The 26,776-nt window shown below is 43.1% G+C and overlaps 2 protein-coding genes across 5 annotated transcripts; both read left to right on the top strand.

Annotated features, from left to right (window-relative positions):
• Positions 1-1,678: 1,678 nt before the first annotated feature.
• dusp27 (dual specificity phosphatase 27) lies at positions 1,679-10,053 on the top strand. 2 transcript variants are annotated; one of them, XM_051118639.1, is made up of 6 exons: positions 1,679-3,479; positions 4,007-4,123; positions 4,251-4,387; positions 4,483-4,714; positions 5,358-5,575; positions 6,808-10,053. In XM_051118639.1, exons 2-6 carry the CDS (start codon positions 4,011-4,013, stop codon positions 9,510-9,512), a joined length of 3,405 nt encoding a protein of 1,134 aa, XP_050974596.1. In that variant the 5' UTR covers positions 1,679-3,479; positions 4,007-4,010; the 3' UTR covers positions 9,513-10,053. The 2 variants fall into 2 exon arrangements, with proteins under 2 accessions (XP_050974596.1, XP_050974605.1); XM_051118648.1 differs by having other exon boundaries at positions 3,391-3,411.
• A 1,081-nt stretch (positions 10,054-11,134) lies between these two features.
• Positions 11,135-26,714, top strand: pou2f1a (POU class 2 homeobox 1a). 3 transcript variants are annotated; one of them, XM_051105601.1, is made up of 14 exons: positions 11,135-11,230; positions 17,137-17,187; positions 17,261-17,355; positions 18,158-18,322; positions 18,999-19,116; positions 19,194-19,285; positions 20,357-20,518; positions 20,611-20,752; positions 21,803-21,942; positions 22,224-22,409; positions 23,087-23,168; positions 23,250-23,526; positions 24,609-24,682; positions 24,779-26,714. In XM_051105601.1, exons 1-14 carry the CDS (start codon positions 11,185-11,187, stop codon positions 25,048-25,050), a joined length of 1,902 nt encoding a protein of 633 aa, XP_050961558.1. In that variant the 5' UTR covers positions 11,135-11,184; the 3' UTR covers positions 25,051-26,714. The 3 variants fall into 3 exon arrangements, with proteins under 3 accessions (XP_050961558.1, XP_050961553.1, XP_050961550.1); XM_051105596.1 differs by having other exon boundaries at positions 11,137-11,230; positions 17,258-17,355; positions 19,002-19,116; XM_051105593.1 differs by having other exon boundaries at positions 11,137-11,230; positions 17,258-17,355.
• Positions 26,715-26,776: the final 62 nt, after the last annotated feature.

Genomic DNA, 26,776 nt, shown 5'->3' with positions numbered 1-26,776 from the left:
AAAAATAGTAAATGGTGTTTATCTGAAAGTGTAATGATGCAAACATGTTTTCTGTGAGGGCTAGGTTTAGGGTTAGGGTTGGGTTAGGGGACAGACAGCATCGTTTGGTCAGTATAAAATCTATGGAAAGTCCCCACAATTCACAAAAACAAACATGTGTGTGTGTGTGTGTCTAAAGGGTTTGTTTTTTTCTGATCTGCAGCAAATTTTATTTGTCAAGGCCCTTGTGTAAAAGGTAAAATAAAAGATTATACAATGATAAATGATAAAAGAAAGCAGTACGAAGCATGAGAACAGAACGTGTGTGTTTCCAGCAGATATACACTAGTTAGACAGCAGTACGGTCGGCTCACGGGTTACGCAGTCGTTTGAGTGTCAAAATGAAAAATATTCTCTATGCCTGATTATAGAATCAAACACAAAAATGAGTCTAAAGAAACAACAAATATAGTAAATGGTAAACCGACTGTAAAATAAACCAGTATCAAGAGCAAGAACATAGATGTGTAGATTTCTGCAGTCCATGTCTTGTACCGTATGTACTCTGAACTCTGAACAGAGATTCACCAAAGTCCGTTTGTATATTTATCCACGTAAGAGCGGGTGCGGCCATTTGTACATTTTATGGATCTGGCTTCCAGCTATTTTTAGCTGTACAAACAGCTCATTTTGCTGCTTGATATTGCAAACTGGTGTGTCTTACCATGTTATTTTAATGTATTATCTTAATTATGAGCACACTGCTTTGTAGTGCAAACAGTTTAACTGTTTACAACACGTTGTTATTCTTCTATTATTATTTCCTTATAGCGGATAATGAACCGGAAGTCTCACCCATAAGTTTACTTCAGCGAAAAAGAAAAAGGCGGATAGTGTGCGAGTTAATCATTTGTTTGCGCGTGCGTGCCGCCGACTCGTCAGAGCAGATCACTTTTGTATAAGGTGTAGACAAATAGGATATTGTGAATATGTCAGAATCATTTATTTCTCCTGACTCTGGATCTCAACACGGCAAATGTCACGTGTGGCGCTGATAGTGTTCAGTCACGTGACACGCAAAAACAGCGCTGCATTTTAAGCGACCCTTACAAACTAACCATGGTTTTGCTACACTAACCACAGTTTAACCGTGGTATCTGTAATAAAACCAGGCCTGCCAACTTTTGAGCTCAACTTGGAGTGAGAATTCCCACGGTGGGGTTGGGATTTTATATATAGTAGTCAACATTTGAAGTGGATCAAAAAAAGTTCATCAAAGTTGTCCTAAGACAAGACAACGTATTGTTTTGGTTTTAGGACAACTTTAATGAAAGGTTTTGATCCACTTCAAATGTTGACTACTGTATATGTAACACAAAAAATAATATATGTAAAACACCCGTCAGCAGAGTTTTGTCTGACATCTGGACGTTTTTATCGTAAAATGACTGTTGCGGTGCTGCAAAACTATTAACGTTTAATCACAAGAATAGCAATGTACAGTGAAAGGACTGCAAGATTTACTACCCTGGTGAAAAAAACAGCATGTGCTGGTTAGGTATGTTTTGATGCTGGTTTAAGATGGTCCTTTGCTGGTTTATGCTGGTCATGTTGCTGGTCAAGGTCATCTTAAACCAGCATCAAAACATACCTAACCAGCACATGCTGTTTTTTTCACCAGGGTAGTCAATTGCTAGTTTTATAAACATTTGTAAGCGCATTCAACAATATTTTGATGTGAAAATTCAAATATTTTTCTATTAATCTATTAGTTTGCATTGCTTGAACATTTGATTTGAGAAATTATATTCTTCTCCCATTTGAAAGTGAATCCTGAGTTCATGAGGGACTGATGTGTCACTCCCGAAACGTTGGCCCTTGTACAGGGTTTATGGCCCTTAGCAGCACGAAAAACAACACTTTTATTCACATTCTGAACGGATTATATTTAGCACAGAAAGTGCGTTTATAATCACTAAAACGGTGTGACTTCAGTTCATCGCGATCTCACAAAGGTCCTTTATAATCAATGAACCTCTTATTTACATCGTGTTACAGTGAGAGGATTCATCAGCTTGCAGGGGGAAAACCGGCGTTTACAGGTGAGTGAACAGCGGCCAATCACAGGCGTTCCAGAAACCAACAGATATGTCTGTGATTGGCTACACTGCTCAGCGCTGCGCAAACACGTTGTAAATAGAATCTTTTGGCGATTTCCAGAGAGCAAACACAAACACACACTGGAGCCTTCACCAATATCACATTTTAATATAGTTTTAACTGAGGGCGCGTGAGAAAACGGATGTGGGGCGTGAGAAATGTGTCAAATATGTCATTCGTAAGGGGTGTCTTAATCAAGTTCAATACACACCTTATTGATGAGGAAAACTATATACAGGCAAGAAAATGACCCCAGCACGAATATCTTAGGCCCATTAAGCCGCATAAAGCGTTTTATGATGGTTTTCTATTGGAAAATGTTTGCGCTACTTATCGCGTTGCGTTCATGTGATGTGTTCATCTGTTCATCGGTATATAGTTCCATCACTAAAGTGTAGACAGAGTTTGCTCTTTTAATATGTGAGTCTCAGTACAAACCTGCTGAAAACACCCGCTGTCCCCGGAGGAAAGCCTCGTTTGGCCCTTCAGGTGGGCGTTTCTTTACATGCGTGACGTCACGCGAAACCGTTCCAGGGATTGGTCATTAGCGCCACCTCGCGTCTCACAGTGATAGAACACACTCGGCGTTACTGTTTGTAACATCAGAGTCTACACCGCTGAAGAAAGGGAGAACAACGCTCGGATGAAAGGTGGTGAAAAGTAACCATTCATTCAGTTTAATAAGCCATGAATGTATGAGCGTACTGAGTGTACATTATCCTCAGCCCTAATAATATAATATAATATATTATAATATAACATAATATAATATGATATGATATAATATAATATAATATAATTTTGTGTTTACCGTCTTGAGGTGTTTTTCTCTTTTTGACAGTTGGATGCATGTTTTATCTGTCACTAATAAAAGGCTTTTTAGTGTGTAAGCAGTTGAGAAAACTAATTATGAGACTGAGATGAAAACTGTCTAGATCAATCCATTTGAATGGCACTTAAGTCATCAGCAAAAATCAGACACATCAGATTTATTTTTACATAAGAATGTTGCCCAGATCTAAACTAAAAACGTCAGTCTGTCCAGCAGTTTTCCTTGTTTCATCTGTGATGACCAGCAGACTATTGTGCTGTATCACGTCACGTTTAGAGATCCGGCCCTTTAAGGGACCGGGGGGCCGCCAGACCCCTCTGATGTCACGTGGGCGGCCCCGGGGCCGGTGGGAGTGTGAGGAGCCTCTAAGTTTAGTGTCCAAACACACGGACGGACCTCAGAGCCGCTTGAGACGGAGCCCGTCGGCCGCAGACGTTCAGGTCAGCAGAAACTTCAACTTTCACAGACGCTGTTTGAGATCATAGAGACACATAAAGGACTGAGCAGGGTTAGTTTTCATTGTTCTCTAGCTCTTTTAACACGGTTACACTGTCGTGTGTGTGTGTGTGTGTGTGTGTGTGTGTGACCTCCCTGTTCCAGAAGAATCTCTGCAGCTGTCACTCTCTAAATATAGACACACACACACACACACAGACGGGCAAAGGCCTGGTCAACCTGTTGTTGTTGTCATCAAATGTGTTTATTTATCATGTGTGTTTTCAGCTTTTCTTTTAATTCATCTGGAAGTATTTGAAATAGTAGTTCATGAACTGGAGCCTTGAGAGCGATCACCTTCACCAATCAAACACGCTTTGTGTGTTCTTTAGTTTCTCTGAACTTGGTAACACGTTTAGTTTAGTTTGAGTTATTATGCCATTAGAATGATCTAATGAAACCTGAAGTTAAAGTGACGATATGATGTTTTGGCTGTTTCTGTTGGACTCTGTTATGCTGTGAGGTTTAACTGTGTTTAAATGATTCATGTCTCTCTCTCTCTCTCTTTTGTTCTATGTCTCTCTATCTGTCTGTCTGTAGTGTGATGGCGTCGTCCGGCGAGAGCAGCGCCGCAGAGGATCAGCAGGTTCCTCATCAGGACGAAGCGGCACGTGTTAAAGGCGTTCAGTCGCATTACTTGCGCTGTCCTTCGCCCAGGTCCGTCAACACACCGGCATCTGATAGTAAAACTCAAACATTGTTAAACGTGAACTTCACCCGCTGCTGTGATGATGATGATGATGATGATGATGATGATGCTGAGCGTGTGCTTGATCTCACACAGTTTCTCCATGATGTCCGATCGCTTCTCCACCATATCGGACCGTTTCTCCATGATCTCCGGCTCCGATGCGGAAAGTATCTTCATGGATCCGATTCATCTGTCCTCCTCCGTCGCTGCCAAGAAGATCATCAGTGAAGGTCTGTAAATCAAGACGCGTGTCGTCCTGCAGCGCTCGTGAGTAGCGTCGTGGTGTCCGTGTCTCTTTCACGACTCCGTGTCCGTCTGTCCTCAGAGCTGAAGTCCAGAGAGGTCCGGACGCCGACGACCCCCGACGGCATGCTGGAATCGGCCGAGCAGCTGATGGTGGAGGATCTGTACAACAGGGTGAAGGACATGATCGACGACCGCAGCCCCTACAACACGCCCTGTGTGCTGGACATCCAGAGAGCGCTGATCCAGGACCGGCTGGAGGCGCCGTTCAACCCCGTCGACGAGGTCTGGCCCAACATCTACATCGCGGAGAAGTGAGTCACGTCAGGACGACGGCGAATATTAGCCTGGAACTTTCAAAGGGTTTTAAAGTCTTATTTTGCCCTGCCACAAATTAAGGCCTAAAAGGTGTCAAATCACAGCAGAACATCTTCCATTCACAAAGTCAGTGTTGAACATATTGCATAAAAATGGATATCTTCCTCAGTATTTTGTCTTGTTTTCCAGTGCAAGTGTCTAAAGATTCTTCAGTCGACATACATTTACTTGAGATGCAAACTGAAGATATGAAGTCCTGTGTTTTGAGATCCAAATACGAGAGCAAATATCTGTCCATGGGGAATGGAAACTTGTTCTCCCTTTGAATTAAGTTAAGTTAAGTTAAGTTAATTAAGTCGTTTTGATTCTCCAGTAAATGTATTTTGATTTATGAATCTTTGGAAAACAAGACAAAAATACTGAGGAAGAACAGCGCTTTCTTAAGTGTGATCAGAAGGTACAGTAAAAGTTATTTCCATGTTCTTAAAGTGTTCTTAAAAGTCTTACATGTATCTACATACTGTAAGATGAGCAGGGCCCCAGTTTGAGGAATGACTGAGCGTCATGACGAGTGAGTGTTGTTGTATTTGTTGTATATGGTATTATTTATTGTGAGTGAGCCGCTGTTCTGTGCCGCAGGTCGGTGGCGGTGAATAAAGCCCGTCTCAAACGCCTCGGCATCACTCACGTGGTGAACGCCGCTCACGGCACCGGCGTCTACACCGGCGAGGTGTTTTACCAGGGCATGAACATCACCTACATGGGCATCGAGGTGGACGATTTCACAGACGCAGACATCTCTCCTCACTTCCGCGCGTGTGCCGAGTTCATAGACGACGCTTTGCTGACACACAGAGGTGAGTTTAGAAAAGGTTCTCTTTAATAATTATTCTGTCGAGGGGAGAGTGAGCTTAATATTACTTCTATTTCAGCATATTTTTACTTAGGAGAAACTAAGGGTTTGGTATGTAAGTAATACTTAAATCATGAAAGGATTAGACCTACGAGCAACATGCTGTTCATGTCGTAGATAAACAAACTGCAGATACCGAATTAACTCAGCGGCCTGGACTCTGTCAAGTCTCACTCACTTATTTTTAGAGTTAGTGACACAGATAGACAGGAACCTCTTCACAATCTGAATCGAGGAGAACGTCAGAAACTCAGATCACGCTGACATGTGCTCGCAGTGAAGAAAGCGCTAGTTATAGAGGTGACAGTTATTAGTCTAGCACTGCTTCTCTTTCATTTAGTCTTCTTTATCATGCCAAAAACATTCAGAGCAGAACAGCTCATTTCACATCATGTAAATTTGTAAATCTGACATCACAATCGAATTACTCCTGTCTAGACATGATACTCTGATCCAGGGTCAGTGAATCCAGTGCTGCAGTTCAGAGCGACACTGAAACCGAACGGTTCACCCAGAAATCATTTACTCACGCTCATGTCATTCCAAACCTGTATGACTTCTGCTGAACGCAAAGCAAGATATTTAGCAGAATGCTAGAGACCGACGGCCACAGTTTCACTCAGCTTTTTTTATACAATGACATCAGCTCTCATTTTCCATAGGAGGAGGAAAGTCACATGAGTACAGAACAACAGTAGAGAGAGTTAAACGATGAGACGACTGGATTTTGGGCAAACTTTTTATTTATTTAGCTTTGAAATGGCATTTCAAAGCAAATATAGTAACTGCATTTCGGATCTGGATGTGGTTCGGAAGCTCAGAATTTCTGACAGTAAGAGTTCATCTCCCCCTTTCTCTGTGTCGGATCCCTCCAGATAGTGTCTGTTTTCAAAATGTGCCCTGCCGTTCGCTTTGGCTCGTACGAATAGTCTGTCTCCTCCTCATTCGGTTCCTGACATCAAGCTCCAGGAGAGAATTTATGATCATGTATATTAATTAGGTCATGATGTGGCTTGCTAATCCAGAGCACTCATGATTCATTTATATCAATGAAAAATTTCGTTGGCTGCAGGCCCTTTGCGAGGAGGCGTGGACTTCGTGTGGCATTTCAGTTTGTGTGACAAATAAGATGACGTTATGCTAATATGAAGAATTTTTTTATTCTCTTTCATGTAGGCAAGGTGCTTGTGGACTCCATGATGGGCGTGAGCCGCTCGGCGGTGCTTGTTGCTGCTTATCTCATGATCTTCCAGAACATGAGCATCATGGAGGCCCTGCTGGAGATCAGGAAGAAACGTGCCATCAACCCCAACGAAGGGTTTATAAAGCAACTGCGCCAACTCAACGAGACTCTAATGGAGGAACGAGACGAAGACGACGACGAGACCCTCAGTCAGTGCTCCGTGATCGACACCCGTGCTCGTCTTGACGAGGAGGAGAGCATGTTCGGAGTCAAAGCCGAATCCATAATGGTGGACGAGGAGGAAGACAGCGGCAGCGTCATGAGCAGCGTCGCATCTTCTGCCGCCGCCGCGGCTCTGAAGGCGGGACTCCTCGGCGGCCCGAGCAAACCCGACACGCCGGCGACCGCCGAGGAGCCGCCGCTCCCTGGAAAAGACGGGGAAGATGAAGATGGGGATGTGGACAGCATGATAAGGGAGTGGCAGAAGCGCAACGAGAAGTACCAGAACGAGGACTGGTGGGAGGCCCAGCTGATGTGCGACGGGGACGACGGCGAGTCTCTGCCGGGCGACAGGAAGCGGCCGGCCGCGCGACCCGAGGACCTGGAGAGCGTGACCAGCGAAGACGTGCGAATGGTGAAGGAACGCATCGGGCGTCGTCCACGTCGTCCCGCTTCGGAAGCGGGCTCCACGACGAGCTGCAGCAGCTACTCCGATCTCTGGAAGCAGCGCCTGAAGGAGATCGAGGAGCAGGCCGCCGCACGATACCGACTCAAAGAGACCGACGAGGACAGCGAGGCGAGCCGGAAAAGAATCGACGATGATGTCGAGAGCATGCTGTCCGACAGCAGCTCCATGTACAACTTCTGCAAAAAGAACAAGGAAAATCTAACACCTCTGGAACGATGGAAGATTAAGCGAATCCAGTTCGGATGGAACAAAAAAGAAGCGGCGGCTGAGAACGGAGAGAAAGCGGAGGCCGAGACCGAAGCTCCCGCTCCCTCGCTGGAGGACGTCAACTTAACGGCCTATCAGACCTGGAAGCTCAAGCAGCAGAAGAAGTACGGTGGCGAAGAGAACAAGGACGAAATTCTGGAGATGAGTCGCGCCGAGGACCCGGCCACGATCAAGAAAAGACAGCGGCGAGAGGAGCTTCTGGAGCGCACGAGGAAAACGCTGGAGGAGAGCCAGTCGGTGTGCGGCTGGGAAACCGAGAGCGCTCTGAGCGGCAGCATCCCGCTGTCCGCTTTCTGCGCCGGAGTCTTTCCGTCCGCCAGCGTCACCGGAGACGATAACGCGTCCGTGCTGAGCGGAAGGTCTTCTGTCCTTTCTGGTCGCAGCGCCCGATCGCAGCCTCCCGTTCCCCAGGAGCCTCCCGCACCTCCCGCCGCGGTCATCGGTCCTAACGGCGAGCCCATGGTAAACATCGCCAATATCCAAAACTGGATTGCCAGCGTGGTCAACGAGACTCTCGTGCAGAAGCAAGCCGAGATGATGATGGGAGCGAGTCTCGCCCCCTCCAGAGCGGGATCGGTGTTCAGTCTGGGTGTTGGACGCGGAGCGGACGACGACAGAGCCTCGATGCTGAGCGGGTCCACGTCCTCAAGCGTGCTGTCCCAGAGCAGGGCCGAATCCGTCCTGTCTGCGGGCGGCAGGGCTCGGTCCGTGCTGTCGGCCGGCGGTCGGGCCGAGTCCGTGCTTTCTGCCGGAGGAGCGTCCAACCTCTCCTCGGTGTCCGGGTTGGGCTCCCGGAGGAGCAAGATCACTACGACCAGCGTGCCGCTCTACAGCCTCTTCCAAGACCAGGTGAACCTTCACAAACTGGACACCATGGAGAAAGAAATCAAGGCTGACATGCGGGACAAGATGGCGTCCTACGAGGTGAAGAAGATTGCTGAGGACAACAAGCGCAGCACGTTATACAAGAAGAAGAAACCGAAGGAGGAGGACGACGACGAAGCCGGGCACGGAAAGTCGAATGGATTCGACGATCCGGTAGCCCGTTCCTCTGAGAAACCCAAACCCAAAAGAGATTACGGCCGTTCGGGAATACTGAACCTTCCCGCTTCAGCCAGTAACCCCACCAGCAGCATTGATGAATGGCTCCAAAACGTGAGACCTCCTCAGAGCAAAGCGAAACCTTACGACGGGGACGGCGAGCCGCCCCGCATGTCTCGGCCATCGTACGAAGGGATGGAGGAACCTTCGGAGTTTGACTTCCCGAGCCGCAGGAGCTCCATTTCAGTAAATGACGACGAAGAGGAGGAATATCGCTTTGCCTCTAGATTTTCGTCCAGGCACCGGGCTGACGATGACATGGATTTGGGTCGAGATCCCAGTCCGGAGTTTAACTATCGCTCTCGGAGGTCCCCTCCTTCTTCGTACGACGGCTCGGGTGAAGATACCGGCTACAGAACCAGGAGGTCGTATGCGAGCTATGAGGACGAGGAGAGAGGCAGTTACCAGAACTACTCGGCAAAGCAGAAATCTTCTCACGCCTCGCTCTATGAGAACAGTGAGACTGTGAGGACTGCTAAAACAGCACAGGGAGACGAGGAAGATGAGGAAATATCTGCTTTCATTGCTCAGATCAAACAGAGGGCGAGAGCACGAGTGGCGGAAGAGATGGAGGACGATGAAGTTCTTTCCGCCTGGAGGAAACAGGAGGAGTCAAAGTCCAACGTTCACAATAAAAATTAATGCAAACATGACTGTTTATGCCCCCAAATTAACGATGCCATTATCTATGTAGATAGAGATTATCGTAGCAGTAACGATTCATTGTTTCATATGTGTGAACTGACAGGCTTGCATCCATTAAGACAAAAGTGTTCAGTGTGATGTATATGAGCAAACAACCGTGTTACCCAAGAAGATAACATCACTGCATTCATTATAAAGGCAAATGTTTACAAAAGTGTCTTGTGTTCAGGATTTATGACCCAGAAGAACCACACAGACCTTCCTGGTGCATGATGGGGAGTACAGTTAAGAGCATGTTTATCCCAAAATATGTATAAAAAAGTCATTAAATGAAATGGCCCAATAGTAATAATAATATATAGTAAAAAAATTATAGACACACACCGAAGTCTACACAAAAAAAAAAAATAGGTTAAAAGTAATTATTATGAAAATGCAAAAATAATTGTATAAATGCAAAATGTAACAGAAAACTGTTAAACTTTGGTTTACTTGATATAAAATAATTATACTGACTCTGAGTAAGTGTTGTATTGTTTTTACTTGTTTACACAAAAACATAATTTTAAAGTTTTATTGTGAATGTCCTTTTAAAACCAACAAACGAACCACTGCTAAAGAAATCAAGCATTTGTGTAATTGGGCTTTTGTGGTAATTAGTTACTGCGACATTAAATCTGTACACTGCAGTTTTTGCCTAATATCTAAACATTCTTGAATCAAGATTCATTTACTTGACAAGTAAAATGACTTAAGATACAGTGCCCTCCACTAATATTGGCACCTTTGGTAAATATGAGCGAAGTTGGCTTTGAAAATAAATCTGCATTGTTTATCCTTTTAATCTTTCATTCAAAAAATTCACAAAATTCCAACCTATCATAGAAGCAAAACAATGGAAAGCAGGGGGGAAATCTCATTATGAAATAAATGTTTTTTTCTCTATTATTGGCACCCAATTATTGTAACGTCCTTTATTCAAGATAACAGCCAAGATAACGTAAGTTTCCCCCCAATTTGAATTGTTTTGCTTCAATGAAAGGTTAGCATTTTGTGAATTTTTTTAATGTAAGCTCAAAAAGATAAACAAAGCAGATTAATTTTCATAGCCGTCTTTGCTCATATTTACCAAGGGTGCCAATATTAGTGGAGGGCACTGTAGCTATAATGACATGTTTTCTGAAAAAATATCAAAATTCTGTTCGTTTTTGCTTAAAACAAGCAAAAATATGGGGTAAGAAAAATAACCTTTATTCAAAGGCTAAACGAGTTTGTTTTTGTTACCCCACTGGCAGAAATTATTGCTTGTTTTAAGCAAAAACGAACAGAATTTTGATGTTTAGTTTTTTTTTTTTTTTAAGAAAACAAGACATAATATCGTAAGTTATTTTACTTGTCAAATAAGTTTATCTTGATTCAAGAATCTGTAGATATTTGTACTAGAAAGCAAGACAATAGTAAGAAAATCGTGTTTTGCAGTGTAGGCGGAGTTTGTGCTCAGGAAAACAAACAAACAGGAGAATCTGAAAATTAAACATTATTGAATAATGTGGTCGTTCTGAAGTTTTAGGTCAGTCAGGCAGAGGAGAGTGTGTGTGTGTGTGTGTGTGTGTGTGTGTGTGTTGTAGCAGCGGTAGGCGGGGTTTCACTCTCACACTAAATATTCAAAATGGCGGACAGAGGATCAACGACTCAAGATGAGCGCTCGACTGCAGGTAATTATTACATTTTACATATTCATATTCCCCATCCGCCTCGCGTAAACAAAGCCAAACACACGCGCCGACCGTCTACACACAGAAGCGATCGCAGCGGCGGAGACGGTTTATTACTGTGGAGATGATTTGAGTCCGTGAGCAGCAGATGAGAGTTGTTTGTCCTGTACAAAACTCTGATGATTTGAAATGGCGCGCCTGCGTGCTGCATATTCACATAATCCCGTGCTGTAGCACAGCGCGCGGCCGGGCCGGTGAGCGTGGGTGAAACGGCTCGGTTCGGGCGTGTTTTCGGCGCGGAGGTGATGTTAGTGAAGTGTTGTGAGTGTGTGTTAGCAGCTGTGCTATCAGCGCGCTTTGTGTCGTTCGGCCGAGACAGAAACTCAACGGCCGCTCATTTGCATATTCATGCGTTTGTTCGGCGGTGAACGCGCACGCGTGATGTGGAATAATAATTCGGCACTTTAATCTGTGTCGTGGCGAACTAAAACAAACGAACAAAAGAACAACTTCAGCCTGAGCTTCTGTTCTCGAGATCAACTGTTTGCCCTCGGGGCAACCTAAATACCCCGACTGTGCGCGTGTGCGCGCGGGCGCGCGTGTTGGGGGTGATGTTTGTTTTCTCCAACAGGTCATAAATGACAAACTCTGAAAAGTTTCCCTTTCTCAAAGGCGCCTGGCGTTGAATAATTCTAGGGTAAAGTGGCTCGGGAGGAACTACATTAAAAACTGCAGGAGTGAAATCGCGGATTTGCATAACATCAGCCCGCTTGTTTAATGCCTTTCATTCTTGTGCATAATTTAAACGTCAGTTTCATTCCAGATGAGAGGCGCGTCACACTATTTATTTATCGCGCGGATTAAATATACAGCGCCGCTCATGAATATTCATGAGTACAAACGCAGTGTTCATGAATGATTAATTTGTGAGCGCTAATGCGCGCTGTGTGATTTGCTTTGGGTCTGAGTGCATGTGAGTTCTGTGGAGGATTTCACCTTGTTCTTATTTCAGCTCCTCTTGTGTCTCTCAGGAACGTTGCATTTGCATTTATGCATTTAGCTCATTGCTGCTCCTACACAACATTCAGGGTGTTATCTGTATGTTATATGTGTGTGTGTGTGTGTGTGTGTGCACTGCATAATAATTTGTCCCAGTTTTCCACACTTAGTGTAGTGTAGTGATCTGGACTAGCATTGGTCATGGGTAGTTCATGTGTGAAAGTGTGGTTTTGCAGACTAGCAATGACCAATTCTGTATCATTTTTTTTTCTTCTGATGAAAAGATTCTTTAAAATAGCAATATTTTGTTTACATTCTTGTCAGCTGTAATAGTAATATACTAAACATTTAGGGGCTGTATATTTGTTTTGAATGATTTCCACATGGTCACATGTGTTCACTAAACAGCAATACAATTAATACAATAATGGACGCTAATTTAATAATTAACCATGTTTCTTCACAAAAATTTGATGTTGCGTATGAAAAGCTGTTTTGCTTGCTGGTCTTCACATTCACATTTCTATGAGTGATGGTGTTGTACTTGTGGCATTTTATTTATGAGCTTCAATAATAAATTTCACCAAATGAAAAATGTAAATGTATTTTGTTAACCATCTTGTCTGAATTTGTTTTAATTTAAAAATGACTCGTTATTAATGTCTTGCTCCGTTTAGTGTGTGAGATGCTTGTGCAGCGGCTCCGTTTACTACAGTATTCGCACAACAGAATGAAACCGTTATTTGGTAACATCAAATTGAATAAATAGTGTAAATGGCATCAAAAGATAAATCAGTAATGTAAAACCTAATTGGTCTCACATTAAAATGGAAGTTTGTTTCTGCAACAGGATAATAAAAAAAAAATGAAAAAAGAGAAATTCAAACTTCTTATCTCAGAGATATAAACTCAGAATTAAAGATGTAAGCAAAATGTAATCTTGGAATAAAGTCAGGATTCTGAGTTTGTATCTTGCAATTCTGATTTGTTTCAGAAAAAGAGAAGAAATTACAGTAATTTTTTTTACCACCACTATAACATCACTGTAGTGTCATTGTAACATTACTGTAGTGTCACTGGTTACTGTAACATCCCTGTAGTGACATTGTAACATTACTGTAGTGTCACTGGTTACTGTAACATCCCTGTAGTGACATTGTAACATTACTGTAGTGTCACTGGTTACTGTAACATCCCTGTAGTGACATTGTAACATTACTGTAGTGTCACTGGTTACTGTAACATCCCTGTAGTGACATTGTAACATTACTGTAGTGTCACTGGTTACTGTAACATCCCTGTAGTGACATTGTAACATTACTGTAGTGTCACTGGTTACTGTAACATCCCTGTAGTGACATTGTAACATTACTGTAGTGTCACTGGTTACTGTAACATCCCTGTAGTGACATTGTAACATTACTGTAGTGTCACTGGTTACTGTAACATCACTGTAGTGACATTGTAACATTACTGTAGTGTCACTGGTTACTGTAACATCACTGTAGTGTCATTGCAGTGTCGTAAGTTGAAGGCGTTTGAGCTGCTCGTTATTCGTGACCGACTCTGATCCGGTCGTGTATGACAGCAGAGTTCAGTCTGGTTTCTATTATTACATTAAAGTCATGGCAGAATTGGAGCGCATGATTGGCAAACACAGGATGATGGCTTAATTAAAGCTGATAAATATTAATGAGTTCTTGAGGTCTAATAGAAAAGTTTGGGCTGCAGTTGAGTTGAAATGTTTCTGTTCTCTGAATACTTCATTTCTCCTGCGTTGTGCCTTATGCCACTTATCTGCTTTAAATTATGCAGCGCTGCGTTCAATAGTTTGAAAGGCTAATTAATTGCTTATTTAAAATTCTATTAATTAAAACATTTGCATAATGCATTGTGTGTTGGTTAGCTTACCGAAGCCCTCGCAGCGGCCGTATGTAAATGGTGTTTCTCTCAACTGTTTTCTTTTGAGTTGCAAAGATCCGTCTGTCTCTCTCCGTCTGCCTGTCTGTCTGTCTGAGCGGGGTCGTTGTCATGGCTACAGCTTGAGTTAAAGCCACATGACTGTGTTTGTGTGTAACGGTGCAGCAGATCTGCGCCGTAAATGCGTGAGTCTTTGATCGTGGCGGGTTGAGATGAAGAGCTTCCTTCACCTTTATCAAGCTCGTCGCTGAGCTGCAGGGTGACTTACACAGCACGTAGTAGTTAGTTAGTAGTTAGTTCAGTAAGAGCACTACTAGTAAAGATGAACTTAGCAAACGCCACTGATTCAGTCGGGTGACCAAACTCCCTGTACTTACCAGCCGGAATTTCTAAATTGCCTAAAATGTCCTCGTTTTTGCTTTGTTTTCCTATAGTTTTCATACTTGCTGAAGGTGATAGTAAAAAGTAGTTTGACCAGTAGCGTCTACAGTTTGGTCTGACATATCGCCACGGCTGATGATATGTGACCCTGGACCAGCAAACCAGTCTTAATTTGGTACTTTATTTAGCACGGCTGAATTTGTAGCAATACATAAATACATTGTAGGGGTCAAAATGATCGATTTTTCTTTTATTTCAAAAATCATTAGTAATTTAGTAAAGTAAACATCATGTTCCATGAAAATATTTATAACATAATTTCCTACTGTAAATATGTCAAAACTTAATTTTGATTAGTAATATGCATTGCTAAGAACTTAATTTAGACAGCTTTAAAGGCGATTTTCTCAATATTTTGATTATTTATTTTTTTTTATTTTTTCACCCTCAGATTACAAAATTTCAAATAGTTGTATCACCCAAATATTGACCTTTATCCATGGTCATAAATATGGACTGATATATGGGCCAACATTTTTTCCTGTTTGGTCGATATGTCAGAAGCGGGACTTTTTTTGATGTCTCCTGTCTTTAGTCGTCAAATTATTATTAAATGATTGTGCAGAACTTTAAACAAAGTTTGTAAACGTTATGTGAAAAAGTATTATAAATGCTGGCAAGTGCTGTAATATTTTATTTGTGCATACGTCTTCAGGTGTGAAAAATACTATAACAGGATCACTAGAATTAAGAAGTTGCCATCTAATTTTTAATTTTTTAAATTCATCAAGTTCTATTTTTTTATCTTATTTTTCAAATATTATAAAACTATGATTTGAAATAAATATAAGTTTTAATTTCAACAATTGTTATGCATGTGTTTTTACACTCTGTAAATAAAATCTTGATATTGTATATATCAGCCATCAAAAAATCCATGTCTGCTGATCACAGCAGAGAGACTGTCAGCAGGAAAACAGACAAAACCTGGACGTTTTAGTCCATTTAGAAATCCTGGCTGGGAAAAAAAGAGTATATTGGTGACTGGAGATTCGATCAGCATCTTCTTCTTAAACTGGAAGGTTGATCTCAGTCGGTGGGTGAGTTAAGGCTTCGTTATCCCTTCGCTTTGAGATGTTGTTTAGTATAAACGAGCTCGTCCAGTTTGACTCCGGGATGTTTTGAGACGCGGTCATTAGCGACACATTCTTTCATCGTAGCTGTGTTGCATGCTGGGAACCCCCACCCCCACCCCCAGTAATTAAAACAGTCACACACGGCTGGTAATTGGCCTTGTCTCACTTCTCGCTCGCTGTTGTGCTCGCCGCACCTCCGTCCTAAAAGCTATCCAATTAATATGCTAATGAGCTGATAAATATTTATGAAAAATGTTGAATTATGCAGAAAGCTTTCAGAGGTCCGTGCGAAATGAATTGCGTGCCGAACTTCAAAGCGGCGCTCTTCTAATGAGCGACGGGGTGTGAGATTTGCATACGGCTTTAATCAGCTGCATACTGATTAACTTTCATTATGGATGCGGCGCTCGCAGATGTAGTCTTTGTGTTTCGCTCGCCGACGAACAAACAGCCGTCCTGGCGTTCGCTGTCGGATGCGCCGGAGTCGTTCGGTGTCGCCGCTGCGCCGCCGCCGCCGTCGTTGATCGTCGAGTGTCGTCGTGCGGCTCGTTTCAGGTGCGCTTTGGGTCGAGCGGCCGCTCGTGGACGCAGGTGAGTTTCTCACGATCAGGTAATGATGAACTAAAGCGGCCAGCGTTCGCTCTGTTAATTGGTTTTGTCGATCTGTGAAGCAGCTGGGAACTTCTGCTAGTAAATGTGATCGTTTATTAGTACAGTTCTGTGTCTAATATCGCAGCTCTGTCATCTGAGACTGGGTGGGTTAGTGAAAGATACAATATTTGTTTCCTGCATGCTTGATTTGAGATTTTGATTTGTTTTTTCAACGTTTAACTTAAAACTGCAGCATTCTCTTTATTAACCTTCTGGTCATAAAAGGTTCTTCAAGTGTAGCACACGATGTCGACGTAAAACAAGTTCACTTCATAAATATCTTTGCAAAAAAGATGCATGAAATATGAAATCAAATGCTGTACTTAAATATATCCTGTATGTTCAGAAAAAAACTAAAATAAGAAAATTGTAAACTTTTCCGAGTCCGAATGCAGACGTTCAGTTTTAGATGTCGACTCATAAAGTTGAGGCGACTGAAACTCTTCCTGACTGTCAGTATAACAGCAGCAGATGATTATTAACAGTGAATGACAACAGCAGCAGATTTCGGTCTGTCAGCATCATCAAATATCAAACATACAGTAGTAGTTCTGCACGGCTTTCCGCTTCTCCGGCGCTTTTGTATGTAAACGTGCTTGACGGATGCGTTTGACTTGCGTTGCATCTCACTCGTGAAACTCGCTCAGCTGGCGTCTCAACTTTGCGTTTTCACAGAGATGCGCTCACATCAAATGCTAGCACTGGCGAACCTTCAGCGTGTTAAATAATGAAATTAATGTCATCTCCCTACTGTCATCAGCAGCTTTAGTAAATGTCATCTAGTCGCCCTGGTTCTTCACACGTTTTCTCTCTGCACAGATTCCAGCGGCCATCCAGCAGATCTGAGCAAAAGCAGCATGGAGAACGGAGGTGAGTGACGATTCATGACGTCTGTGTGTTTGTCACTGGTCACACCGATTGACTCTCATGTGTTCGTCAGCAGCAGCAGCTCAGGCCAGCGGTCTGGACGGCCACAAAACAAACGGACAAGCGGCAGGTGCGATGAGCAACGTTCAGGCGCAGGCGCTGCTCCAGCAGGTACGTGAAGCACGGTGGGAGCACGAGGCCGCCGAACGCGGTGGCGGCGGGTCGTTTCCATGGCAGCGGTGTTTGTTATCGCCGGCGGCGCTGGACAGATCAGTGCGGCGCGTTAATTAAACGGTGCTTCTGTCGCTCGGAAACAGGTGGAGGAGAATATGCAAATCTATGCGGAATTTATATGCGCCGCATAATGAGTTTCAGTTAACGAGAGGAGTGTTTACAGCTCGCGTTCGTTCGCGCCAGAATACAGAGCATCACTTACAGACCCGTGAACTCCAGTCACTGCTGTGAAAAACGGCTTTGACGGGGACAGTTCACCTACGAATGTGTCGTCATTAATTCTCCCTCGTGTTGTTCCAAATCTGTTTTATGTTGAGCACAGTAGAAGAATGTTGGCAAACAGTTTCTGGTCCCCATTGACTTTTCTTTTCTTTAATAACGTGGGAGTCAGTGGGGACCAGAAACGGTTTGTTTGCCAGCATTCTTCAAAAGATCTTCTTTCGTGTTCAACGGACGAAACCCACAGAGCTTTGGAACAACTGGAGTAGATGATGACAGATTTTCATTTATAGGTGAACTTCGAGATATTATACTCCTATAAGATGCATAGTTTTGGCCAAACATGTTAAATCTTATTATTCTTGAGATTATGAATGCAGCCTTCGATGATACGGCAGAAATGATTAGGATTCACAATTTACAGTCGGGGTGTGAACTACTCAGATGAAGAGTCTAAAACTGCTGATTTTGCATTTGAAGAGCTTCACTTTCTAACATGAATCTCTCTGTGTCTGCGCAGTTGAGTTTGACTCCAGCGCAGCTGTTGCTGCAGCAGACGCAGGCGCAGCTCCTCGCCGCAGCCGTGCAGCAGTCGGCAGGTCAGCAGAGCAGCACCACTGGAGCCAATATCTCCGCCTCCGCGGCCACGCCCATCACGCTGTCCCAGCCCATTCAGATCGCGTCCGTAAGTGAATGGCGTCTCACCGTCCAATCAGATTCCAGATTACTGACGCTCCCTCCAGCACTGCTGTCAAACGTCTGAGGACGGCTGCTCATTTACAACCACTTCAGTCCTATTAAAAAAAATAATAGAGTAGTAGAATAGTTTTTCTGACACCCGCTTCTGTTAGTAAGACATACAATACTTTTCAAACATGTTTGGGGTCAAAGAAATAAATAGTGCCAGTAAAGACATTTATAATGTTACAGAAGATTTCTGTTTCAAATTAATTTTGGTTCTTTTGAACTTTCTATTCATATGGGAATCTTGAAAAATAACATATATTGTAACAGCTTTCAACTGTTTTTAACATTGACAATAATCATAAATGTTTGTTGAGCAGCAGATCAGCATATTAGAATGATTTCTGAAGGATCACGTGACACTGAAGACTGGAGTAATGATGCTGAAAATTCAGATTTGATCACAGAAATAAATTACAGTTTAACAGATATTCACATAGAAAACGGCTGTTTAAAATTGAAAAAATCATAATTTTTCGTGTATTTTTGATCAAATAAATGCGGCCTTGACGAGCAGAAGGGACTGTGGTGTAGCTGCAGTATAGATCAATCTTACAGTAATCTTGTGTCTGTCTCTCTCTGTGTGTGTGTGTGTGTGTGTGTGTGTGTGTGTGCAGCAGCTGCAGCCGCAGGGTTTGAACCTGCAGCAGTTTGTCTTGGTTCAGCCGGGTCACTCCATCAGTCCTCAGATTCAGCCGCAGTTCATCATATCTCCGTCTCCTCAGGGTCAGACCGGTACGAGCGTCTCCTCTGTCTGCCGATGCGGCCGCTCCTCCTCTGCGTTTCTAACTCCGTGTCCGTGTGTCTCTCAGGTCTCCTGCAAGCTCAGAACTTCCTGACTCAACTACCTCAAAGCCAAGCCAACCTCCTGCCAGCGCAGACCAGCATCGCTCTCACCACACAGGTCACGCACAGCTCAGACACGTTTAGACGCTCGTCCGTCGTTCTCGGTGCTTCCGTTCTGTCGTGATACGGCTCGTCTCTGATCTGGGCTGCGTTTCCACGAAGGCAGCTGTGGTCGCGAGTTCCATCGTTACCAGTAGAGTTCGGAGGAACTTGAAACCACAGTTGCCTTTGGGAAACGCAGCCCTGGTCGGTTTATTTCTCCACTGAATGTTTTTAAATCAAGAGACTGGAGACTCTGACGAAGACGGCCGTGATGCGGAAAACTTGGATGGAAACAAAGAATCCAGTTATAAAAAATAGAATTTACTGTGTAATGCAGAATGTCAGAATTCTGGTTAAAAAAATCAAACGTAGAGCTGTACGCTTAAATGACAACATGGACGCGTGTCTGTGAATATTAAACCGCACACAGATTACTGTGTAATTCTGCATGTTGCACGTGTTTCAGCAATAATAAGAAGCATCATATATGATATAATCGCAATTAAAACTGTTTTTTATGGAATAATCATTATTTTTTCCCTCCTTGTTTTAACAGTAAACCCCTGCTGTGCGGCACTTTGTCTGCCAAAAAATTTCTAATATTTGATTAAGAGAACAATTAAATTGTTCATGTTTTGTGGGTTCATTTGATTACCAGAAAACAAAAAAAAACATAACAGAATTTTCAAAAACATAACACAAAATTGTTGTTTTTATGAATTCAGTTGATGAAATATGCATTTTGATTATTAAAAATTCAATTAATCCATTAAAATAGAATTCAGGAAAATTCAAAAAGAAAACGCACAATTTGGTGAAAATGCATTTCATAGAGCCATAAAATGTTTGTTTGTTTGTTTTGGGCAAACTTTTCATAAACTGTTGTGAAATTGTATTTTATGATTTTATTTCATGATTTTGTTGCATGATGTCAAGTTTTATTATTATTTGCTAAAATCTAATCGAATCCAAACCCAAATCTAATTTAATCCAACCCCATTAAAACAGAGTACAAACAATTTTAAATAGAATAAGTGGAATTTATAAATTTCTAACAAATTTTCTTTGGCTCTTCACGATGTTGCAGGCGGCCACACCGACGCGTAAGATCGCCGCCATGCCGGCTCCTGCGGCGGCCGCTCCGAAGCGCATCGACACGCCGTGTGTGGAGGAGGCCAGCGACCTCGAGGAGCTCGAGCAGTTCGCCAAGAACTTCAAGCAGAGACGCATCAAGCTGGGCTTCACTCAGGTGAGCCGCACTGACCGCGACTGTGACCGAGACCGAGCGTGTGGTCATGTGTGACGCTGATGTGTGTGTGTGTGTGTGCGCGTGTTTGTCAGGGTGACGTGGGGCTGGCGATGGGGAAACTCTACGGAAACGACTTCAGTCAGACCACCATCTCCAGATTCGAGGCCTTGAACCTGAGCTTCAAGAACATGTGCAAACTCAAACCTCTGCTGGAGAAATGGCTCAACGACGCAGGTGAGAACAGCCGTCACACGCTGCACACGACTTTATTCCAGAGATTGAGACGTTTAGCAGATGTTTCATACCATAAACACGTCTTTTATTTTAGATTTGTTTTAGTTAATTTTGTTTTTTAAATAGTTATTTCAGTTTTAGTTTTTAGTTATTTTAGTAATATAGTTAACATTTATTTTTTATGAAATGTATTTTTATAATTTTTTTTTTTATCGTTTTTGTTTAGTTTAAAGGGGTCATCGGATGCTAAGTTCACTTTTTCATGTTGTTTGAACATTAATGTGTGTTGTCAGTGTGTGTACAAATCTACACTATAATGATAAAAATCCATGCAGTGGTTTTTAATTAATCTGTAAAAATAATATCCCCTTTTTCAAATCGAGCCGTTCTCAGATGTCTGTCGTTGTGGCGTCACATGACAGAGGCCACTCCCACCATAGTTGAGCAGAGGGGCGAGCAGAGCTCATTTGCATTTAAAGGAACAACCCCTTAGAATGAGATAAATTTTTTGCAGAGCTGATTTTGTCAAGGTAAAAAGGGTATTGTTTTACAACACCATTGAGAATTTTTAATCAAAGTATATTAGAGACTTTTCATTAAGACCCTAAAGAATCATATCAACTTGTGGAAAATAGGCATCCGATGACCCCTTTAAGTTCACTGTAATAGTTCTACCATGAGATGATTTATGCATATGTAAATGTAGCGTAATGTTTTCTGAGCTGCATTAAACCGTTTAAATGCATCTAAATGCCGCTTTTGTGCTGACACTGATTTCATTTGATTGGTAACGGTGTGAAGTGTCTTATTACTCTAAATTATTTCACTGATTAAATGTGAGAATATGACACAGAAGATGATGCATACGTCTAATGAGATTAAAAATGCCATTATAGAGGTAAAAACGACTGGAAATCAATTTCGGTTGGCAAACACTCTGACTGCTAATATGAAAAGCTTTGACACTGAAAGGCTGAAATCAACACACATTTTTGGCAAAACCCCACAAGTGTCTGTTTGAGAGTGAGTGTTTTCCGTGTGTTTGCTCAGAGAACATGTCTGCTGACTGCGTGGTGTCGAGTCCGAGCGAAATGTCTCCGGGTCTCTGTGAGAGTCTGAACCGGCGGCGTAAGAAGCGGACCAGCATCGAGACCAGCATCCGTCTGGCCTTAGAGAAGAGCTTCCTGGAGGTGAGCGCGAATCCTGGCCGCTAGAGGGCAGCAGAGCTCAACGTTCGCTGCCGCTCACCAGACGTGACATCCCGCAGCCGCGAGCCGCTCGTCTGTGTGCTGCCGTGAATCGCTCGTTCACACTAGCTCTGAACCACGGCAAAGATTTACTGCATCTTTGTAAAATGACATGTAAAACTCCAAACAGCTGCGTGTGGCAACAGTTGCTAGGGTTTGAGTGCTGATTGATGTTTTGGAGGCGGGGCTGCGTTACACCGAGCGTTTGTGTTTGTGATCTGCAGCAGAGTCAGAAGCCGTCGTCGGAGGAGATCACACTGATCGCGGATCAGCTGAACATGGAGAAGGAGGTGGTGCGCGTCTGGTTCTGTAACCGCAGGCAGAAGGAGAAGCGGATCAATCCTCCCAGCAGCGGCGGCGGATCGCCCGGATCGGCCATCAAAACCATCTACAGCAGCGCCACGGCCGCGGTGCGTCACTCCGCATCCCCGAACGCCACGGTCCACGTCGCACGGACACCAATAAAACCGCACGCCTTACTGCCGTTAGCAGAGTTTATATAAAAATAACTGAGGTTTAAGACGCCCCTCAAAAATAGACAGCAATATCACAAAAGTATGAAGTGTTATAAAATGATTATTATTATACTTTTCTCAAATATTCGGTTTTTATTTTACAGTGAAATAACACAACTGGAAAATTTCTTATTTTATTTATGCTCTATTTAATAATAATAATTATAATCAAAAGAGTAATTATTGGTTTGGAGTCATTGATATTTATAGTGACCTTTTTTTATATTGTATCTTTTTTTCCCTATTTTCAGAAGTTTTTAGTTGTAATAATCGTCATAAAAGTAGTAGGAATTATCTAGTCATTGTTACAACTTTTTTTTTTTGTTACAGTGAAATAAAATAAGAAATATTATTAATGCATTTTCACTGTAAAAAAAAAAAAAAAGACAATTATTGTTAATTATTAATTTTATGATGTTATTATGATTATTATTATTACTACTAAAAACTGCCAAAGAAAATAAATATGACCAGTGCAATGTTTAACAGCTTTTAGTATTAATAATCGTAATAAAAGTATGAATAATTACTTTATGTCATAGTATAATTAATGAGTGATTGTTTGTGTTCAGGTGTCCAGCGGCACAAACACGCTGACGGTCAGTCCTGTGGTTTCTCTGAACAGCAGCGGCATCTCTAACCTCACGCTCAGCGGTGCGTCTCTCCTGCAGTCTCTGCTTCATCGTCGTTAATGTGATCTCGTGAGTCACGTGACGCTCTCTCTCTGTGCTGTAGGCGGAGCTCTGGGTCAGGTGACGTCGAACACGCCGTCCGTCATCTCCATGGCGCCCGCCATAGCCACGCCCGCTCCCGCCGTGACGTCGCCCTCGCTCACCCCGTCCGCCACCGCCGTTAAACAGGAAGCGGCCGCGCATGCGGTTTCCACGGCGACCACGGTCACGCAGGGGACGGGGCAGCTGCTGGTGACGGGCACGGGACTGGGCGGGGCTAATCTGACTGCCGTCACGGGTTTGAACCCAACGATCATAACGCCATCACAGCTGACGCAAGGGTGAGTGAGCGTGGTATTATGGGATGGAACAAGAAGAAAGTATATTTAGAATAGTGGAAAGAAAACATCCAAAATAAATATATATATATATATATATATATATATATATTATTTTTTTTATTTATTTATTTATTTTTTATTCTTATACACAATATATTTTACTATATTTATTTTATTTTTAAAGATTTTTATATATAATGGAATTTTCTGACACTTTATATAATTGCATTTTAAGTATTTTATATTTAATATATATATATATATATATATATATAATATAACCTAACCTTTTTTTTTGCATATCTATTTTTAGCTTTGAGATTTTGGGCTATTTTGCTCCATATAATGGAGCATCTTTCATCCAAAATCCACATATAAGTGTTTGTTTTATTGTGCTTCATCTGTTTGTGTCTGTAGAGTTCATTCTTTAAACGTTTTTTTTTTTTTTTTTTTTTTTTTTTTTTATCTTACAAACACCAAACTTCACAGTTTTATTCCTGTCTATATTCTGAAGGTTTGTTCATATTTTATTCACACTGATTTAGACATTTTACTCCTAAAAGCGTGGTGAAAATGTGCCTGTTTTCTGTCTGATGTATGGAGTGATAAAGGGAGACATCCAGATCTCGCAAAATCCGATTTTGAACGTAGCTTTACCCAATGTTCAGATTTTACATGTTTAAATGTATGCAAATTAGTGCTTATCTAAGTAGTTAATGCCTCGTTTGCATATTTAAACAGAAAACTTGTCAAACAAAACAATAGTGTTAATGTCTTAAGCATAAACGGAAATTTGGGCTAAAGTGTTTATTTCAGAAGGTTCACTGTGTTAAGTTACGTTTTTACTAATTAATAGGGAAAAAAAGATTGTTTTTTCTTTGTTGTTGGGGTAGATGTGATCCAGACATGTTTGCTTTCATGAAAGCAATTTTTTTTTCTTCCATGTCAATCAGAGGTTTTATCGGTCACCTGACATGATGCTGTAAGCTCCGCCCACAGTCAAATCCGATTGGTTTTACAGCTGCCGCACTCAGATGATTGGCGTGTCTGACGTGTTTGTGTTTGTGTTTGTGTTTGCGCAGCGGGACGCTGCTGAGTTTGGGTCCTGCTCTGGGAAACGCGCTGATGAACAACAACGCGCTGGCCACCATCCAGGGTAAATACATCACCGTCCAGCTCTGGTCTGATGAACGTGACGATACTGAGAGATTATAAATGTTCTCATCGCGCTTGTGTGGTGTTTGTCGTTCAGCTCTGGCGTCGGGCGGCGCTCTTCCTCTGACCTCCATCGACGGAAACACCGGCCTGCTGTTCGCCAACGCCAGCGCGGGAAACTCCGCCCCCAGTCTGGTGACCACGCCCCTCTTCCTCAACCCGTCCAGCCTCTCTCTGCTGCCGGCCAATCTGCTGTCGGCGGGCGGGGCCGGAGGCGGCGCTTTCAACCTGCAGCTGATGAGCGACGTGCAGCAGAGTCCCGTCGCCGCGACGACCAAGGGCGTGGCCTTGGCCTCGAAGGCGCAGTGAGCGCGCGCGGCTCCGCCCCGATACCAAAAACCGACCCACGCCGTGCTTCCTGCGACCGAACGCGGAGAGGAGACGGGCAGGACGGAACTTTATTTTTCGATCTGTTTCTTAGACTAACATCTAAATTAACCAAAAATGTGACTCTTTCCGATTCTCGACGAGAGATTATTTCGCGTAACAGAGTTTATACGGACTTTCTACGAGGCTTTCTGTTGTTTTTATTTGCGGCTCCGCGAAGCGGGCCGGCCGTAGACGATTTAAGATTTCTAACCAAAAGCGTTTCAGATGTTTTATGTTGCGTCGGGTGGAGGTTCCGTCGGATGACTTTTTAAACTAGTACTCTAACTCGACATCACTTTATCAATACGGTTAGAAGGCTTTAAACTAGTAATAACGGGTGTCGGCGAGCGCCGCTCCCGCGAGAGATGCAAACGAACTCTGAGCGAACTCTGATTCTGAATCGAGTTCATTCAGCTGAATCTATTAAATCTGTGTGATTCGCTCACGTCTGTCTGTCGTGTCGAACGTTTCTTTCCCGTGTTTCTGGCGATCTGAGATCTCGAGATTCTGTGGAGAAAGCGTTCCTCCGGCCTGATGCCGCGGGGTTGAATTTCTGTCAGACGGACAGAATCGCACGAGAAGCTGCGACCAAAGCCGGTCTCCGTTCAGTCGGACGGGGGCGTGTAGCGAGCGCAGGGGTCAGAGGTCAGGAATCCCTCCAGCACTGATGCTAAAGCTGCTTCCTGTGACGCGCGGATCTTCGTCCGAAGACTCCGCTCTCTCATACTACTGTGTACAGACGCGCTTGCGCTTCACTTGTGTTTCTTTGCCAAAGCAAACGTCTTTTTAACTTCTGCTTTCATGACGCGTTTAACACTGACGTCGTCTCGTTGTTTTTATCTGCTTTCCGACAGTCTGCGCTAGAAACACGCGTGACGTTATCAGCGGCGTCCGCTTCGTTCCTCCGCTCGCTTCTTTATTGCTGCGGCGGCATCGATCTGTTGTTGTCGCTGGCGCTGTGTGGTTCATGATGTTGCGATTGTGTGCGAGCAGCAGCGCTTCAGTTTCATCTTTATTGTTTTCTGCAGGAATGAAAATGCAGATGAAAACCAAAGAGTCATCAGCGTCTGTCTTTGTGCCGCCCTCCGTTTAACACACGCTATATACCAGGATTATATAGAAATATATGAAAAAACATAGTTTTATTTTGTGGCTCCCAAAGCAAAAATCCTCTAAAGGATGAAAACCAAAGATTTCTCACTTTCTCTTTGCCTTTTCCTTGATTTTTTTTTTTTTATGTGTAATTAATTTGAAATCATGAACACATTCTAGTCTTTATGACGCAGAGATCTGATGATTGATTTTCTGATGGAATCTTGTCCATCTCGAGACGCTCTTCTGTGTGTGTGTGTGTGTTTCTCTACAGAATGTGTTTATGATACAGAAGGGCTGTTCACACACACAAACACACCCTCTGTTCTTTCTGTTGTTCCTCTGCAGGTTTTCGTTGATTAATCGACTCTGGCGCTTCAGTTGTCGTTGTTTGCCGTAGAAATGAACTGCTCTGGGTTTGTGCGTTTGTCTGTATTTTCGTCAGACGATGAGTTTGTCGTGTCGCCGTTGCTGTAGTTGTAGATTTCATTAAATGTTTTTCTCAGACTGTGCATCTGTGTGATCTCCATCTTATTTTGATCAACAGTCAAGTCGGGTTTCTTGATCGGGTTTA

The sequence above is a fragment of the Labeo rohita genome, chromosome 1 (assembly GCF_022985175.1).
Source record: "Labeo rohita strain BAU-BD-2019 chromosome 1, IGBB_LRoh.1.0, whole genome shotgun sequence".
Taxonomy (NCBI): domain Eukaryota; kingdom Metazoa; phylum Chordata; class Actinopteri; order Cypriniformes; family Cyprinidae; genus Labeo; species Labeo rohita.
Note: the sequence above shows the minus strand (reverse complement) of the source record. Positions and strands in the feature narration are given on the sequence as shown.

What these genes read in the sequence shown, in the direction of transcription:
- pou2f1a (XM_051105593.1), top strand. Translation starts at nt 11,185, where the DNA reads ATGGCGGACAGAGGATCAACGACTCAAGATGAGCGCTCGACTGCAG. An exon ending in GTCTCCTCAGGGTCAGACCG is followed by an intron (nt 19,117 to 19,193) that starts GTACGAGCGTCT and finishes TGTGTCTCTCAG; the next exon opens with GTCTCCTGCAAGCTCAGAAC. An exon ending in TCAAGCTGGGCTTCACTCAG is followed by an intron (nt 20,519 to 20,610) that starts GTGAGCCGCACT and finishes CGTGTTTGTCAG; the next exon opens with GGTGACGTGGGGCTGGCGAT.
- dusp27 (XM_051118639.1), top strand. Translation starts at nt 4,011, where the DNA reads ATGGCGTCGTCCGGCGAGAGCAGCGCCGCAGAGGATCAGCAGGTTCCT. An exon ending in TTGCGCTGTCCTTCGCCCAG is followed by an intron (nt 4,124 to 4,250) that starts GTCCGTCAACAC and finishes GATCTCACACAG; the next exon opens with TTTCTCCATGATGTCCGATC. An exon ending in CGCTTTGCTGACACACAGAG is followed by an intron (nt 5,576 to 6,807) that starts GTGAGTTTAGAA and finishes TCTTTCATGTAG; the next exon opens with GCAAGGTGCTTGTGGACTCC.